At 54.2% G+C, this 18,882-nt stretch overlaps 1 protein-coding gene across 2 annotated transcripts in view; it reads left to right on the plus strand.

Annotated features, from left to right (window-relative positions):
• The window catches only part of SMG6 (SMG6 nonsense mediated mRNA decay factor), a 108,815-nt gene that overhangs the window by 22,227 nt on the left and 67,706 nt on the right, over positions 1-18,882 (plus strand). For both annotated transcript variants that reach the window (XM_065646813.1, XM_065646814.1), the window contains exons 9-10: positions 1,332-1,393; positions 5,192-5,337. In XM_065646813.1, coding sequence (XP_065502885.1) covers positions 1,332-1,393; positions 5,192-5,337 — 208 coding nt within the window. The remainder of the gene's footprint in view (positions 1-1,331; positions 1,394-5,191; positions 5,338-18,882) is intronic.

Below are 18,882 nucleotides of genomic sequence, written 5' to 3' on the forward strand. Positions count from 1 at the left end.
AGGTGACACGGAGCTGGGACTGCCCGTGATAACCATACCCTGCGGCCAGGCCTGGTGGGGAGCTCTGTGCTGCCTGGAGGCACCAACCGGTGCCCGTTCTGCATGTGTCTGTCTGGGCATTGCCACAGCCCTGCTGCTGGCCTTGTCCTCCCTCTTTGCCTCTGGTCCCCCCATAAATGGAGGTGACATCACTGGTCTTTATAGAGAGATCCAAGCTATAAAATCCTTGCGTGGATGGGAGCAGAGCAGCGGTGCTCGGGCTGGTTGCTCCTGGTCAGTGTCTCCCTGCACGGTGCTCAGGGCCTGGCTTTTCTCACCGCGCTGAGGCTCTGCAGGCATGGGAGGGAAAGCTGCTCGCTGTGGAGAAGGTAAGAGCGAGGCCAGTCCACTCCTGCTGTGACACAGCCACCTCTGGGGCCAGGCAAAGTGACAACTTACCACCCACAGCCTTTTAGATAAGGACTGGGAAAGCCCTAGCTGGCTTAGAGCAGCAGCAAGTAATTATTCAAGTCAGGTTTTGGTGTTGCTGGACCTAGCGCCATCCCTGGAGACATCCCAGGCCAGGCTGGACGGGGCTCTGAGCAACCTGGTCTGGGTGAAGATGTCCCTGCTCATGGCCGAGGTTGGACTGGGTGAGCTTGGAAGGTCCTTTCCAACCAAATTATTCTATGATTCTGTGATTCTAAGCAGGGCAGGAAGCTGCCATCATGGTGCAATCGTGCCATCGTGGTGCCATCGTGCTGTCATCATGCCACCTGCTCCCGCATCTCCTGAGCTCTGTGGTGCTCAGGCAGCTCAATAGCAGCATCGCTGCTGCGGATTTTCAGGGGCTCCTGGGGTTAAACGAAGGGGTGCAGCATCACCCCAGTTCTTCCCTGCTCCCGAAAGCTGCTCCTGCCTGTGCTGTGAACGTGCCGTGAACTCGCCATGTCGCTGTTTCTCCACCAAACCTTGGGTGCGGACACTCTGCTCCCCCCCACACCGCGGGCACCGGCTTCCTTTGGTTAATTGTGGGTTTTGCCCTTTGGGGAGTCCTTTCACATGAGCCCTTAGGCCGGGCTGTGCTGCGGCCTCCCGGTGTCCCGGGGCCGGCAGAGGGCGCTGTGCCTCCACCGCCGCTCCAGCTGTTTGGCACTTGCCGGTGGCTCCGTGCGGGGAGTTTGTAAGAGTTTGGGCATGTCCATTTGGTTCCCATCTCCAGTGCCACCCCCGGCATCCCGGCCAGGTTCTTCTGTCACTGGGGACATTCTTAATTCACAGGAAATCGGAGAGAGTTTAATTGTTTTCTCCTCTCTCTCTTCTTTTTTTTTTTTTTTTTTTTTCCCATGCAGCTGAACAAAAGGTTCATCCTCAGTTTTCTCCATGCCCATGGGAAGCTGTTTACCAGGATTGGGTAAGTGTGCAGGATGTTTATTTTATTTTCCTACATTACAAGTCTTTTTGGAATTTAATATTGTTAGCAACTAAGCTGTGTTTGGAGCTGAGGGCACAGGGTGTGAATTCTTGCAGGCCTAGCCTCCTGGTTCTTATTCTCCTTACCCGCCCTCCCATCCTCACTGGTTATTGTTTGGGCTTTTTTCTTCCCCCACCTCAAGGCCCAGTCCTGCCCGTGCACTGGGACCCTCTGGCAGAGGCTGAGCCCAACCGGGTGTTACACACACAGGAGGGACTAGAAGCTGTTTTCTCTCTCTCCCATCGCCTAACCATGCTCCGTCCCTCTTAATTTCTGGTTTTACCTCCTTCTCCCATTCTCCCCACTCTTAGCCAGCAGAGAGGTGGCTCTGGGGGACTCTTGGTTGCTGCCACCTGTGAGGAGCATGAAGCCATCAGGACAGAACCATGCAGTGGCTGAAAGCTGCCATCCAGAGCGTGTCGAGACAAGCCTTGCCCTCCACCTCCTCGCTGCCATTTCCATGAACGCCTCATAGCTCAGAACTGCCCTGGCTGTGAGAATAGGTTTATACAAAGTGCCCTTGGCAACATCTGCCAGAAACTAGTTTCAAGGAATTGAACAGCTACCCCTGAAGCAGAGCAAGCCCAATTCAGACCTGGGTTGAAATCCCAGCCTGGGGGACATCCATCTGACCCAGAGAGCAGAGCTCAGCCTCACAGCCAATGGATCTGTCCCCACTGCGGGTCCAGACTGGCCCTTGCTGTCCCATGATGGGGCAGGTGGTGTAGAGACCTCGCGTGGGTTCAGGTGGTCTCTGGCAGTGGTAGTCTTTGCTTGAGATGGCCAGTGTCTCCTCAGCAGATGTAGTTTCATGAGCTCTGTTGGCTCTTTCGGTCTCTTGTGGAACTAATGCCTACAAGTTACGGAGTTGAGAGACCTTTTTCCAGGCCACTTAGGTAAAGATGGTGTGGGTGCAAAGTGGCATCTTGTCCCTCCTGTTGTTTTTTTGACTCAGAGGTCGAGTTCCCTGCCTCTACCTGCCCCCTTTCCCCACTGGAGCGGGGAAGCACAGCAGTGCAGGACACAGCACCGACACTGCCGTGCAGCCTGAAACCTTAGCGCTTGCTCCATCCAGCACGCTCTCTGCGGTTACACGTGCTTGATGTTGGAGCCTTCATCAAGCAATGAGAAGCAGGAGCTGTGCTGGCCAATTTATTGGCGATCCGATTGTCTGAGGGCCAGGGGGAGAGCAATCAGCTCGCTGCTGGTGCTGCTGATCTCTCCCTGAGTCACAAGGCACTGGTTACCTGCCTGTGGGCAGCGGGCTGGCCTGCAGTGAGGAGGCAGAGCTGGGTGTCCTCCTACCCACAGGCAAAGAGGAGAAAAGCTTCAAGAACCCACGAAAAAGGTTTGGTAACTGCAGCGCATCTGTGCCGGAGGGCAGAGTGTCCGGGGAGCTGCTGGTGCTGGGCTCTGTGGGGCCGTGCTCGCGGCCGAGCGCCGGTTGAACACGTGCCAGCAGGGGATTAATGGGGATGCTGCAGAGATTGCTTGCACATTTGGCTCCTGAGACTTTTGTGAAATTAGGATGTGGCGATTGCTTCCCAGGACAGTCATTTAGAAAACCCAAGTATGTTTAATAGTAGAATATCTCCTGAAGTACTTAGAAAGGAACTAGAAAGTAATACCATGACACAGGAAGAGAAAATCGTCCAGCCCTGCTAAACAGCTTCCGCGCTTAAAATAGGTAAAAGGTGAGGAATAGTTGAGTCCTCTTTGGGCAAGATCTCCAGTGATTTATCGGTAAAAGGTACGGAAAAGATGATGTTGCCCTAATTGGATTCTTTTGCTCCTAAAACCACAGGTAAGCAATTTATTAAAAGCTTCCGTTCTGCTCCTGACCTGCTGGTTCTGAGCTCAGTGGGGTTACTGCGTGCCGTTCCAGATGTGCTGTGGTATCAAAGTACAGCTGGCGTGGCTGAGGAAGCCCTCATTCCTTCTTGTTGTTTTTCCATGGCAATAATCTTCATCTCCTCACTAACAACCCATCCTGCAAAGGGCTCCTCCATCCCCAGTGTCCTGTCTGCCCCAGGAGGATGTCGCTGGATGTGGTCTGAGATTTCTCAAAATTAGGAAGTATTTAGAAGCAATCAGTTTTCTCTAATTCTCTGGCCGTGCCCCAAATCCAAGGAAGTTTCCTCTTCGAGGGGGAGCAGCGCTTTTGTACTGGTGGAGCTGCTTTGTTCTGCACAGCTATAAATTGTGAGGGGCCTTTTTGTTACAGCCCGTGTTTGCGGGAAGGTAACGGAGACTTTAAACTGCTCCAGCAAACAGTGCCCGGGGAGAGGGTACCCCTGCTGCCAGGCAGAGCCGGTTGTTGAAATGAATCCGTGAAATATGGTTAAGAAGAAAACCATTTCTGTCTTTAAAAATAGAGCCTGTTACTGTCCTGAAAGTCTGTTGGGGAAGCCCAGCAGAATTGCCCATGTGGGTTACCAGAAGTGGCTTTGCTAATCCAGCCTGTAGCGTGCTGATATCACAAGATCTGAATCTCTTGGGGGAAGACAGAGGAAATTGCGATGGAGGCCCCTGAGGTCGCCTGCCCCAGCTCCAGATGCCTCACCCGCTGTGGATTTTGGCTCCCTTGCTCCCATGTGGGCACACCAGTTTAATGTTCCTGGTAATTGGAGTGGGAACTTGCTGTGAAATGGATATTTGTTCTTACTGGGTCTAGCTGTGGCTTCTTCTAGTGTAGGAGCAAGAACACAGCAAGCTCAGCAGAGGAGGCAATGGGACAGGAGGACCTTTTCACCCCCCAGTAGTTTCCAAGGTTTTTGGCAGCTTCCTGGTTATAAAGTTGTCTTTGTGTGATATGAGGTGAGGACTCTCTTTGGGAGGGCTGTTATGGGCAACTGTATCTCAGTCATTTCTGTGAATTGACTGTGCTCTTCTTTGCAATCAGTTCAGTTTTTGACCCCACTTCAGCTGGGAGGTTGCTGAGGATCCAACAGCTCTGATAAGTAACCTTGGCTAATTCCCTTAGTGATGCCAGATAAAGAGTAGGATAAACGTGTCAGATTTCCGTGGGTGCTTGTGAGCGGTGCTGAAAGCACACCCCATCCCCGGCTGCTGTGTCCTGACGAGTGACAGCAGCTCCGTGTGCTGAGGGACCAGCTCCAGCTTTGACGTTTCCAGCAGCTAGATGAAGCCAGTCGTTAGTCTGCGACTCCCTGTCCTGTGGGGCTTTAAGTGATGAAGTTTAGGGGCTCAATCACGCTGTCAGGGAGTGTGTAGCCTGCGGGGGATGAGGCTCGGTGCCATGGGATGCGGTCCTGCAGTGAGGAACCCGGGGACAGGCACCGTTCTTCTGGAGGAAGAGCTCTGGCCAACGTTCAGTGTGCTGGAATTGCCACATCCGCAATGTGGCACCAGCGTGTGCCATTTGCTGCAGCCTGGGTTGCTCGCGAGTCCCATGGGCTGCTCCTGGTCCAAGTGAGCTGTCGGCCTCTTGGCACCCCTCCCGGATTGGTAGAAGTCAGTAGAAAAAAATGGTTGGTCAGAAATGACTCATAAAGGCCGTGTTTTCCTGCCAAAGGAATGCTGCCTGTCGGTCACAGAGCAATCCCTCTCTCAGGAAGGCTTCAGCTGCCTGCATTGCAGCCTGCACCTTCGTTCCCCACGGCTCCTGGAGGGGAGACATCACCCCAGGGAGTCCCCCCTTCCCCGAGAGACATGACACTGGGTGAGCTGTGCCCTGGGGCTCAGCCTGCGCTCTACAGCCTCTCTCTCTGTCTGCAGGATGGAGACTTTCCCTGCGGTGGCCGAGGAGGTCCTGAGGGAGTTCCAGGTCCTGCTGCAGCACAGCCCCCCTCCCATCGGAAGCACCCGCATGCTCCAGCTTGTGGCCATCAACATGTTTGCGGTGTACAACTCCCAGCCCAAAGGTACCACGTGCTGCGTTAGGGGAACCGCGCTGGGGGTCAAGTAGCTCTTTGCATGGTTGAGGTGCTCATGGAGAAGGGCGGGGGACTCACCAGCTGGAGATGGATGGCAAAGTGGAGCGGTGGTTGGATGCCTGAGGGTGTTGCTGTGTATAGGGACAGCAAAGGGACCTTGGCTGGGTCTCGGTGGAGCTGAGGTGTCTGAGGAGTGAGCAGACTTCGTGTTCCCTGGAAGTTGAGTCAATAAGCTTCCTCTATCCACCTAGGATGCTGTGTGAGGTCTCAGTCATTGTTGAGTTTAATGTGTTGGTCAGCAGAGATGCCACCAAACCAAAATATCTTCTAATTGTGTTTCCAGGGGATGTGTTTTTCCCTGTGCCCCCCACAACACGCAGCAGGCACCCAGCTCTGCCTGAGCCACATGGTGGGAGCAGGGATGGGGATGCGCTCACTGGTGGGAGGGAGCAGCATTTCACATGCCGATAGTTTGGGATTTACATCCCAAAGATGGAGGCCTCTGGGTGATGGATTTTGGTCAAAGCTACCGCACGGCCGATCAGGTTGAGCCCCAGAGAGCTGTTTCTGGAAGATTTCTCCCTCATGAGCCAGTTGGCCACTTGTCAGGCTGGTGGTTAGTGGCCAAGGTCAGCTGATGGAGCGAACCGGCGTCGGCCGGAGGGCTGGGAAGTGGCTCCCGTGCGCCGTGTCCGCTGCCTGGCCAGTCTTGCCGGCACCTTCCCCTCCCTGGGGAAGCCCTGGGGAGCTGTCAGTCCTGCTGGCGAGGCCGCCTGGCCCTCCTGCCTGCTTGATGCCAACCAGCAACGGCGTGTTTATCTTTGAGCTGCAAAGTACTTTACAATTATAAGCAAATGCCTCTGTGCCGCCCCCCGGTAGGTATATTAATAGCGGTGTCTGTGCCGCAGACGGGAGCTGGTGGTAAAGAGAGGAAGAGATTAGTCTGGGCCGTACGGTGAGCCCCTGTGGCAGAGCTGGAAGCGATCCCAACTTTCGGACCACTGGGCTCTGCTCTTCCATCCACGGCTGAGTTGTAGATGTGTGTGTGACAAAAAGGGGAGCGCTTTTTGTCTCATGAGGAAAAATAAGTATTGTCGGAGTTTTCTGCCTCGCATGTGGGTAGCTGCCAGCTGGATCTCTGGAGAAAGCAAACGGGTCGCTGCTGGGGACAGCAGGTTGTGCGCAGAGCAGGTGGTGGTGGTTGTGAAATGCCCGCAGGTCGGATGGCACCGCGGCTGCCATCTGATGCCTCCGTGCCCAGTGGGGATTTCCCTGAGGGCTCCTTGCTCTGGTGACTCTAAAGTATTGCTGAGAATATTGTTGGCAAATGCTCTGGTGGTCTCCAAGCACTTGTGTGTGGAGTGCTGGCACAGCCCAGGGCGGGCTCAGTGCTGACACTGTGATACTGAGAAGAGCTGGGTGCAGAAGCAAAAAAAAAAAAGGCAAAGGGCCTGGAGTTTAAAAGACAAGCAAGAATATTTGCTGAATTATTACCAAGCGCCCAGCACGCAGTGAGGGTGTTGGCTTCTTCCCCAGCGTGTGGGATGCTGTGGGCAGAGGGACTGGCTGGAGCGTAGGGCAGGAGCGGCTGTCGGGAAGGTGCGGGTTTGCATTTCCCAGCACATGAGTCACCTCCCGGGGCTGCGGTAGCATGGGCAGTGGCAGGAGCGGGTGCGAGGGGGCCGATCCACCCCCATGGGTGTGTGGGAGGGCACAGGGAGCAGCGGTCTGACCCTGCCGGCATTCCAGTTGCCAGGAAGCTTTACTGGGGAGCTGAGAGCTCGCCGTAGTCAGAGCTTGGCTGCTTCAGCTCTGTAAGGCTGGATCTAACTTTACGGTAGGACTGAACGACCTCCAGAGATCTCCTCCTACTGAAATCCTTCTGCAAATCTGGGATCGCAGCGTGTCTGTGTCCTTCCCATTGCACGGGCCTGTCTGACCTTCAGCTGCAGTAGCAGGAGGAGATCTAGGGGTTTAGGGCTGGCGGGGGAGATCTGTCTATGAGCCTCTGCCCTGCTGTCCGGGGCAGTTCTCTGCAGGGATAGCTGCTCCCTCCTTCCCCCACCGTGTATTTCCAGGTCTCTGGAGCCCTAGATATGCCTGAGAAACTTGTAAACTTGCTTGCTTGCCCCATGTCTGGTGTCTAATGAATCCCTCGTGCTGGTATTCAGTGGTGTGTGCAGTCGTGGGGTGGTGTCGCTGGCAAAACAGACTCGATATGGGGAACTTCTACAAAGTTTTATGCCCAAGAACACAAACTTTTAATCGCAGATTCAGGTATTGAGAAAAAGGAAACTGGAACAGTGAAATGCTTCAATAAGCATCTCCCTCTTCCTCAGGCTTACACCAAACACCTGTCCTGCCCCATCTCAGTCGCTGCTTTTGTAGCAGATTACGCTCAGTCTGTCCCAATGCCTTCAGTGGGGCAACAGGCAGCATGGGAGGTTGGGAACTCAGGCAGAGCGGTTTCTATCTGCTGCTCTTTGCTTTTTACTCATTTTCCTTTGCTCTGCCGTGGGTCAGCTGTAATCCCTTGGGGCGTCCTTGCCTCAGCGTGCATCCCCCATATTGCACTTCCGATGCATCCTCCTGCGAGTCTCCAGCTCCTTGTGGCTGCCACTCTTTTGTAAATCAATCTGTGCAAGGTCACCATGTGCTCTTCCGATGGGCCGACTTTTTTGGGGTGCAGTGGGGTGTTTAAAGTGCTTTCAGACCCAACCAACTGCGAGCAGCACGTGGCGTTTCAAAACCTCCTCCCACACAGGTCAGTGCTGTGGCCTCCGGCTACCCGGACCCTGCAGCATGTGCCCAAGGGCTCGGGTGAGTGCAGGCAGAGCCCCGTGGTCCGTCCCCAACACAGGCAGCTGAGCTTGTCCCCAGGGACAGCACCAGGCACGCCGGAGCTGGTCTCAGCAGCCGCACAGCCGGGCAGCACTGGGAAGACCCTGGGAGATGGATTGGGGCTGTTGTTTTCGCTGACAGAGGAAGCCAAAGAATTCCCACATGAAGTGCTTCCCCCGCTGTTCGACATCGAACGGCGTCTTCCTCCAAGGGAGCCGCTCTCCGCGTTGTCCCTGGAGTCGTGCAGCCAGCAAGGGCCCCGCTGACCTCCTGGCAGGAGCGTTCAAGGTGTGAAAAAGATTCTTGTAGACCTCAAACCCATGAGGCGAGAAGGGCCCACCCAGGGGAGGGAGGCAGAGAGAGATGGGCGCTCTGCATGGCAGAGATGTGCAGTTGCTGGAGCTTTTCGTCACGGGACAGAGGTGACAACCAATGTTTTGGGCCATCCTGGGCTCCGGCTGGGGCGGGACCTTTGTGGGGTGGCCTGTTTAACAGTTTGGTAGCCATCTGCACAACCAACTAACAGAGAAGCATGGATCCCTTTATCCCCAACCACAAACACTCCAAGAATTTTAATTTTTTTTTTTTAATTCTGTAATTTGGGGAAATAAAACGTTGGTTTCTGAAAAGACTAATTGAAGCCGTGCTTGCAGCAGGGGCATCTCGGTGAGGGGAGAGAGAGAAACCCCCTCCCAGCCCATCTGTGCCCAATTTACTCCAATCTGGCCTCTCTGAGGCTTTTTTTTCTTTCTCTCTCTTTAATAATTTGTTTTATAATTCCTGGAATCAAACCCATCTCAGACACACTGTTTTATTTTACTGTATTATTGGATTATACTTCCTATAAATCACTGGATGTTATTCATAGGCCACCACCAGAATAACTTCCCCTCTCCCCCCCACGCCCCCCCTGATGGCCCTGCATTCCAAACAAGCGCACAGCAAAGTGGGGGTGCAGCAGCACGGGGCACCCTAGAGACGTTTCCCGGAAATCCCAGCAAATTTGCCTGGCTGCGGGTGTGAAGCATCAGGCTGCAGCACCTGGATGCCTTCTGGCACTCCCCGGGCCAGTCGCGTTGTGCCGGGTGGAGGTTGTTAGGAGGTCGGGCTTAGGTGGAAGCGGAGAGGGGAGGGAGCTGCCATATGTGCATCCTCAGCACATGGAGGGAATGAAGTTGCATCCCCCCGGGGCTGAGCAGAGTCGGGGCACAGAGGCAACGAGGAGGTTCTGGCAAAGCGCACGGCTCGAGCTGAGGGTTGGGAAAGTGGTTTGTGTTTCAAGCGGAGGGAAGTTACGGCAGGGCAGGGTGACCTGCCTGTAGGGTGTCTGCTCTGGCAAGGCCAATGGGTGAGGAGAAGGACCTGCAGTCTCAAAGATCTTGCGGGATGTGGGGAGAGTTTGAGGGGAGAGCCAGGGTGGCAGGGTCAGGCCGGGCTTTGGTTCGCAGCCCTCCCAGCTCTGTCATCTCGAGTGGAACGTGGTTGGGTTTTCCGTGCGGGATAGGGTTGGCTGGGAAACCGTGAAGGCTCGTGTAGAAAGAGGGTTCACATCCCACTCCGTGTGGTGTCTGTCCCGTTTGTGCTGCCACACCAGTGTCCTCAGAGCAGCGTAGAGTAGGTCAGTGCTGCACAGAGAACTGCTCTTACACAGTGAGTGTCCGCTGACTACAGCCTTTGCAAGGGTTTGCTGATGTGCACGGTCTTGCTTGCTCCTCGAAGACCTACACCAGCTTCTGAGATGTTGATCTTGCCCAAATCGTCACGATAGACACAAGAAAGGACCCACGGGTTAGCACAAATCAACTGCCACTTCTAAGTGGGTACAGGACTTCCCGTTTGCACGTGTGTTCAGCCGCCCAGCCTGGCTGGAGGGGGCACATGGAACATGAAGGACCTTCTGAAATCTACCTGTGCTTTTATAACCAGCAGCCTGCTCCGCTGCCATCCTGTCACCGCGCACAGCCCTGCGTTGGATGGAGTGTGTTTCGCTTTGCTGACCACAGCTGCTCGGGCTTGCGAGCTAAAATGTGAACCCTTAAAATGTCCCCGGAGACGCTGCAGAGGCTGGTGGTGTCTGTCCTCAGCAGAACCTCAACTCTGACCATCTCCACGGTTCTTGTTTGGTTTCCGATGCTTGGACTGAGCTTTGCTCGAAGAGCTCACTGCAACACCAGAAAAAGTCTCAGAAGAAGCGTGTGCTGCTTTTCTGCTGCAGCCACATCTCAATGGCTGCTCGTGAGGCTCTAACCACATCTTACGTATTGGAGCAGAGAAAAGGTGCTGGGAGTTGAATTCAGGGGAGTCCAGTGTATTTGAGTGAGTTTAAAAATAAAGCAGTACTGTGCACGGCAGCCGTGGTTTGGTAGAGTTTTAAAATTAGGCACAAAACAAAGCTTAATAAACCTCAGGCTGTAGATAGCAGAAGCAGCAACTTGATCTTCCCCTGTCTGGGGAGCAGAACTGAATCTTTTTCTGCTGATTCCCCTCCTTGCCTGGTAAATACGCGCTTCACCAGGGTCCAGCTGGCACCTTTGAGCAGGCGGCTCTGTGGGCCCTGACAGCTTTGGGCACAGTAACCGGGAAATCGATGAAGATGCCGTGTTGCAGGGCTGTGTCAGGGGGAGGCTGAGCATCTGCAGTCAGAGCGGAGCCTGAAGGTCCCTCCACCTGCTTGGGGGACTCGGCTTTGTCATGCAAACGCGGCCCACTCTGCAAGGAGGATGGAGGGAAGCAGTTTCATAACTGGTTTTCTCAGGGCTCTGGCTGTCATACAGCAAGTGTGGACTGAAGTGTCTGCACCGAGGTCACCAGCGTGCACCTGGCAGTTGCTGCTGCCTTTTCCTGGGAGACTGGGTAGTGCTGTCTTTAGCAAGGTGCTGCTAAGACATAACACTTCCCAAAGCCTTAGGGCTGGAAGAATTGGCTATTAAATTTGCCTTTCCCCCTCCCTTTGTGTTGCTGCTCTTATTGGCTTTGGGTTTGAGTTGTAATCGGGAGACGAAACCCAGAGGAGAGCTGGCAGGGGCTGGTGTCCATCCCTCCCCGTGCTGCCTGGCTTACACGGGGCTTTCTGCTTGCCGAGGTGTCACTGTGAGGGGGCTTTTATCCTTAACCCCTTATCGAGTGATGTCTGCAACTCGCTGCGTCCACGTGCTGCCCAGAGCTCAGCTGTGTGAGCAGAACGAAGGGTTGAAGTGATGCGGGGGGCGATACCTGTGTTTCTCGTCTTGGGAGCCGCGAGGCTTCCTGCTCTGAGCTGCTTGCTCATGCTGAGCCTTCTGAGGGACATGTCCATGTCCGGAGGTGGCAGAAACCCTCCAGAACTTCTCCTCTGAGCCCTTGGGAGTGTTGGAGGTTGGCACAGTTGCCAGGAACTGTCGGCGCCTTTCCTTTCAGGGAAGGAAGCTGTCTCGGACTTGAGACGTATCAGCAAAATTCAGGTAAAATGCTCTTGGCCCAGATGTGTCTTCAGAGTCTTGCTCTTGGGCTCTTGAGGCTGGTGGCAGCAATGTTTAGACCAAAGTCTTCCTTTGCTTATTCCCCTCTGTTTCCTGTTTAAAAGGCAGATTGTCACATATTTGGGGATTTATTTACCGTAATTGGAGTTATTTTCCTGGCTGCTGGCTTCTGCCCTCTGATGCAAGACTCCTCAGCGAAACGTGTGTCCAGAAAGCCATGTGACTTTTTTTTCCCCTTGCCCCAAGTGCCAGCAGGAGATGCAATAATCAACGCGCTGCAGGGAATTTCCACTTGCAGTTCAGGTTTCTGAAACCTAGACGTTGGCTTCGGAGGCAAAAAGATCGAGTAGGGCTTTGTGGCAGGGAAAGGAAAGGTTTCCAGCAAAACCAAGCACATGCTGGTGTGTCAGACTCTCTAGTCCTGCCCCCCAACTGAAATATAGAAGTCCCTGTCGAGCAGTGTCGGATGAGCTCGCTGGGGGCTTCTGCCCGCTCTGCCTGTCGCACGAGCAGATCCTTACGTCTGCCCTTGAAGCTGTTCCACCAAACGCAGAGTGATGCTGAGATCTCATTTCAGGGCAACAAACAGAGGGGAAACGATTTGTAATCACAAAGCTCGAGTCCGCTCTCCAGCCAAGCTTCGGCAGCCGGAGCAGCGAGTCGGGACAGAGCGGGTGACAGGCGAGGTCATGTCGGAGGGGGACGGGCCAGCTCTGCGAACGCCGAAACAAAACCACTATTTCGACGAAGAAGCAGCGTCGCTGTATAAAATGAAAGGCAGGAAATGGAGCGCTGGCACGCGGTGTCCGTCTGTCCTGCTGTAAAACGAGAAAGGAGGTGCCTGAGGCAGCTGTCCTGGGGCTCTGCCTCACCCCTGCTTTGGTGGTGGAGAAAAGAGGGGTGCCAGGGAGCCAGGTTGCACCAGGTGCAGCAGCTTTGCTGAAGCTTTAGATGTTTGCACCGTGACAGGAAATCCTCTCGCTTTTAAAGAGATGTTTCTGACTCTTTAATGTGCGTTGCACCTTTGATTTCCTTGTGCTTCTAAGCAGCACCAAGTCAATTACTGTATTTCTGCTTAATTCTCTCAGAGAACGTTGTATAATTAGGATAATTATGGTGCTTTGTGAAGTTGTAAAACTCTTGATTGAGCTTACGGGGCTGTTTTATAGCCTGCCAGGTGTAGGCAGGGAGGGCTGCCCGCCCCGTGCCCTCTGCGGGTTTGGGTGCAGGCTGCCAGCTTGGTGAGGGTCGCATCCTTCCCAGGGACTGTCCCATGGGTGCTGTGGGCTCGTCCCCTACCAGCTCCATCCTGCCTGCGTCTGCTCGTGGGCTCTGGTCCCTTGGGGAATTGAGTGCCCGGTGCTGGGGAGGCTTCAGCTGGGAGTGAGCATCCTCGGGGGCTCATTGGCATCTCTTCTTGCCTTGATGCTGAGGTCAGGAAGGACGGCAGAGCCAAGGCTGTGTTTCTACTCTGAAGCATATCTGCAGTTAGGAGGTGACCCCACGCAGGTATACGTGTGGAAAACTTTTATTTTCTGTGATTAGGGTCTGCCCGAGGCTGCGTGTGCCTGTGCAGCAGGTTCTCGGCAGCACAGCACTGGGCTAAGTGATGGTCAGGAGAAAGGTGAGGACTTAAAGCAGCTTTTCAGTACATAAAAGGGGCCAATAAGGAAGATGGGGACAGACTTTCAGCAGGGCCTGTTGCGATAGGACAAGGGATGATGGTTTTGAGCTAAAAAAGGAGAGGTTCAGGTTAGATGTGAGAAAGAAATTTCTTGCAATGAGGGTGGTGAGAGCCTGGCCCAGGTTGGCCAGAGAGGTGGTGGATGAACCATCCCTGGAGACATCCCAGGCCAGGCTGGACGGGGCTCTGAGCAACCTGAGCTGGTGCAGATGTCCCTGCTCATGGCAGGGGTGGCACTGGATGAGCTTTGAAGTTCCCTTCCGACCAAACTATTCTGTGATTCTATGACTCGTTGAGCATGTTACCTTCAGGAGTCACCCTGGCTAACGCGATGCTCAGACCTTCTTCACAGCCAGCGTGGACCAGGGCAGATAAAGCCCAGCCGGGTGACAGCACTGAAGGTATGTGGCCCTTCTCTCATTGAAGGCTCATTTCTGATTGATGTTGCTCATGATGGCTGTGGTTAATGTGACCGTAGGGCTGTCTTATAGGTGACATGGAGAGGGCACAAGTGATTTGTCTGTCCCCAAGGTTGGCATGAGTCTCTGGCGTGTGCTCCAGGTCCCCTGGGGTGGGACAAGAGGCAGACAGGAGTGTGTCACCATGGGGTGGGAGATGCCCCATAGGGATGGCTTCAGCTTTGGGGTTTCTCTCTCCTGGGAGCGTGTGGTCCCCTGACCCAGCCCCGGTGAACTCCCGGTGCAGGGAGCCGAGCGGGGGAATCTTGCGCAAGCAGCGCCTGCTCTCCGGGTAATGGCACCGAGACGGAGAAAGAGGCTCCGGCTGCCAAAGGCGGGTTGGGAACAGCATAAACCCTTCAGAGCCGGAGCCCGGGGAGCCAAGGTCTGACAAGACCTCATGCCTGGTGCTGGGACCGGGGCTCGTCCCGCCCGGGGGGCCCCACCGGCGCACGGGGCCGTGGCGGGGAGCGGCGAAAATGCCGCCACATGGGCTGGTGTGTGTCTCTGGGAGCAGGCGAGGCGGAAACGATGCTCCGGGCCCATCTGCGGGGAGCGGGAGACGCGCCCCAGCTGGTGCGAGGCCCTGGCAGCCCCGGGAGCTGCCGTCTGTTGGGGTTTTACTGCTGTCTACGTTGAAACACGGCTTGGGAAAGGAAAGGAGGGGGGGGGACGTCGGTGGCACGGTGCCAGTCCCGCTTCGCCTGGCCTTCTCGTTCCTCTCTCCTCCTCCTCCTCCTCCCTGCTCCCTCCAATGCTTTAAAGTCACATTTCCAGGCCAGACATAGAATTAATCTCTGGGCACTTCACATTGCTGGCAGCGCAAAGCAGGATGTGGGATCTTTTTTTTCTCTCTCTCTGCGTCTTGGCTGACTTTTTTACCTCTCGAAGAATTTGGAAGGGCCATGAGATTCCCCCCGCCCCCCCTCGCCTCGGTGCCGTGCAGTTTTTCAGCACGCTGATCACCCTGCTGTGGCTTCACCCTAATAGATTTCATATGCTGACACAGTTGACATCAGTACCAAACTATTTTACATGTGATCTGGTGTATTTCCTGAGGAAATCTGCAAGATATTTATTAAGAACTAATAAAATAAACCTCTCCATGAGCTTTTAGGTAGTTTTCAATTTTTCATGTCTCTCTCGTTTCCTCTTATCAATGAGTTTCTATTTTCTCCCTCCTCTCTGACCATTGCAAAGGGAAACAAAAATAAATGTTTTAAACCGTTCCTGAATGGACACTGGGAATATTTCTGTAGTGATGTACTAGCAAAGTTGTATTTTTAGTGCTGTATTGTCAAGACTAAAAATATCCCGCCGCAGTGCATCCTTTTTATAGGGTTTTGTGTGTGCGCGCGTGCGTGTGCTGAACGTTGTACAACTTTGCACCAGCGTGTAAGGTCTGTCTCTGTACTACTGCAGCGTTGCCTCCCCATCGCAGCTGGACTCCATTAGGCCTTGAAAATTAAAGTAATCCTGGTTAAGAAAGGGAAAAAAAAAAAAATAAAAATTAATCAATCTTGCAGAGCTGCGTTTCCCCAGCTGAGCCTGGATACCTGCGTGGCAGCTCCTCTTTGAGAGACTCCAGCAGCCCGGGTTGCGTGGGCCGGCAGCGCCGTGGGACGGTGCTTTTGCCACGGAGGGTGTTCCCGGCTGCCGCAGCGGAGCAGGGGATGAACCGGGGGGGTGTCTGGCTGCGGGTTTAGTCACCCAGTGCGTTCCTGCTCATTTTTCACGCTCGGGGAGCCCTTTGGGGCCACGCCGCACTGGTGAGCGGGAGTGTGTGTGTAGCTGGGAGCAAGCTGGATATTTCATGTTTTTAGAGGAATTTTCTACCTTTCCGCTATTTCTGTCGCCTTCAATTAAGCGTGTTTGTAATGGAGAAAACCAAAGGTGGCAGCTGGGCTGAGAAGCCGCTTCCCCTCCGTCCCCCGCAGCAAACGCGGGGTGACCCCCGTTCCGAGGGCAGGTCCCCAGAGCCGCGACGGGAGGCAGCTCCATCTCTGCCGCACGTGATCGCCGCAGCCATTTCCAAATTGAACGTCCTCGCTGGTTTGCGTCCGCGGATACTGGGCGACCGTCGCTCTGGTCCCCAGGACTGGCCTTGCGTCACGGGTGGCGGGCGGCGCGGCTGACGGGGGCCCTGACGGCCGTCCCCGCAGCCCCGTACGCACGGCACGCGGCGTCTGATCCACCGGCGCGTCTCACGATCCAGCCGGGCGCGAGCGTTTCTTCCCCCCCCTCCTCTCCTCTGAGTCACTCGCTGCTTTACTCCGCTTTTACTCGCGGGTGCTTTGCTTTACTGTCTGCTGCCGTCTGGAGAGAGCCGCAGCCTTTCAGCTTCCTGTAGAGCAGTTCGCCGAAAGCAGTAATTAGGGCCCGTAAAAATTTATTTTATTAGCGAGAAGTGTTGGTGGGTAATTGGCCATAATTTGAACCCAGCCAGATTGGAGATTAATAAAAAAAAATATATATATGTATTAAAAAAAAAAAAATCACGGAGATCCTTTTACCAGAAAGACCAGGGCTGTTTCTTGCAAACCCTTCCCGAGGAGGGTGGGATGGGACGGGGACGGCAGCTGCCGCGGAGCGGGCGGCCGGCAGCGAGCGCCTGTGCTGTACCCGTCCTTGAGGGCGTTTGACACTGGCATGGGAAGAAAGGAAACCTTGTTTTCCAAGAACTCTGCTCTTTCTCAGCTTGATAAGCATTTAAAATAAAAGCTGCACAATTGGAATTGGCAGAGCATCCTCATTCTTTTGTCTGTCTGTTTATTTTTTTCCCCTCATCCCTCGACATGTGTGCTACAGCCCACGGTTACTACACCCCGCAGAACCCCGGGTCTGGAGCTCTGCAGGCGCACGCTGAGCTCTGCCCACCCCCGGCCTGGCTCTTTGAAGCCTGGCAGAGCAGCAGAGATCTGACTCCATCCCTGGTCAGGCCCCTGATGTCCAGGGCACTGAAATATTTAACAAGATGTATGTTTTCAGCCTCTTTCAGTTCCCCCTTCGCTGGCGGGGCAGCAAACCCAGGGCTGTGCCTGGAGCTGGAGCGGTGGTTTTGGACCCGGAGCGTGACCACGGTATATGGACCCGATCGTTTTGGTGTTTTGTTTATAGGCTTTGTTAGAGCAGCTCGAACGTGGCCAGCGCATCGGGGCGTTCTGACGGCCGATGCGTCCCGCGGGCTCATCGCGACGGCCGGTGTCAGCGATTGGAGAATTAACCGCTCGGGGAGGAGGGAAGAGCCGAGCCCCTGCACACATGTCACGCTCGGTTACTGCTGGTTGAATCAGGGAGTTACTTCAGGTTACTAGTCCTGGTTGTTTAGTGTAAGGGATGAGGGTGTTACTTCAGGTTAGTAGTGCTTGTTTTTCACTTGGCAGCCCCTGGGCTGGAACCTGGTGTAGCTGTTTCCCAAAGAATATTTTTGGTTTGAAAACTGAAGGTCAGCAGTTCGCGAGCGCTGCGCTTGCAGCCAGCTCTGTGGTTCGCCATGTGCCACCGGGCCAGCAGCACTTGAGATCCTGATCAATTGATTTGCAATAATATGAAACCACGAAGGGCGACTGCCAGTTAAATCTCCCTGTCTCGCCCCATTTTCCCCACCCAAAGTGTCTTTCTGCCCATATCCCCTTTCTTGCTGCCTGTCTCCCTCCCTCCCTTTTGACTGTGTATTGGAGCTTTTGTCTATCTTTTTCCATCTCTCTGTCTCTTTTCATAACAGATTTTAATAATGTTTTAGTTAGTTCCAGCCTTTTCCCTCAATGGATCCCATTGGAAAATGCATTTGAAAGGAAACAGTTATACACTTCCCTTCCTTTGAAACTCTGTTGGCACCTTTTCCAGTGCAGTAAACCATACAACATGGATTTTCAAAGTTTCCAAACACAGACATGCTGGCGTTAAATTTATGAAAAAATATTTTATTCGGCTGTATAGTAACTATGAGTCTCGGAGCTGCTGGTCACAGTGAAATCGAAGCTCGCTTTGGAACTGCAACAGGTTTTCAAATCTCTGCAGGAAACGTAGCGGCTCTGGCTGTATGGGAGCCCGCGGCTCCCTCGTGCCCTCATGGCAGGAGGTGTAGCTGCAAATAAAAGGGGGTGCTGGGGCCCCCCGGGGCTGAGCCCCCCACCCACGGGTGCAGCTTTTGCATTGCTGGGAGCCGTGCAGCAACGGGAGCTGCAGGGAACCTCAGGGTCGTGCCAATCCTCTCTCAAATCACAGGGGAAAAGAGGAATTTGGCAGAAAACCGTTACGTCTTATGCTCGTTAGTGAAATGTAGAAGGTTGAGGCTTTTTAGTTACTGAGTCCTGTGGCGGCGGGGGCTTGATAGCCGCTGTGGGTGTGCGTGCTGCGGGCTGCACGGGGTTTTGGGACCTGAGGCTCGGGCTACACATCAGTTGGAGCACTGAGATCGTATTTTCTAGTACGGCGGCTCGGATGTTAAACGTCCGGCAATGGTTTCTGTGTGTGCTGTGGGTTTGTGTCCGTGGTCTCAGCCCTTCCTGTAGGGAATTGCTCGCGTGACACCTGAGAACCTCCCTTTGCGTGACACCACCCAGAGCAGATTTTTTTCCAAATTTCTGCAGGAGACCACAGCTCCTGTTCACCACGAGAGGTCGGGTGGGTGAATCTGACTGTGTCCTCACAAGTAGGGCTGCGAGGGGTTGTTTCCAAATGCGGCAAACCCCAGAGCCTCTGCTCGTCAGCACCTCCGCGCACTTGAGGTGCGGTGTAATGCAGATAAGGGCTCCTGTGATGGACGAGATGATGACGTGGCAAAGAGATCCCGACCTCAATTTTCCTGTTGTCCTTTCACTTGTAAAATTTTTTTCCCTTCACGTGGGAGTTTTCCAGAGAAGTTGCTGATTAAGTGTTATCATCATGTTCGATGCCACACGGAGCATAGGAAAAGCTAAAAGGTTCAGGTTCCAAATAATTGGATAGCGTAAACTCACTGGTGTCTGTCTTAAAGTGTGTCGGGTTTGGATGTCTTTCCGCATGGTACCTCTAGCATGTACAGATGGGGAAATGCGCTTAAGGAAAATAACAGGTTTTCTAGTTTTTTGACTGCTCACCTTGAAATGCA

This window comes from Caloenas nicobarica, chromosome 17, assembly GCF_036013445.1.
Source record: "Caloenas nicobarica isolate bCalNic1 chromosome 17, bCalNic1.hap1, whole genome shotgun sequence".
NCBI lineage: Eukaryota > Metazoa > Chordata > Aves > Columbiformes > Columbidae > Caloenas > Caloenas nicobarica.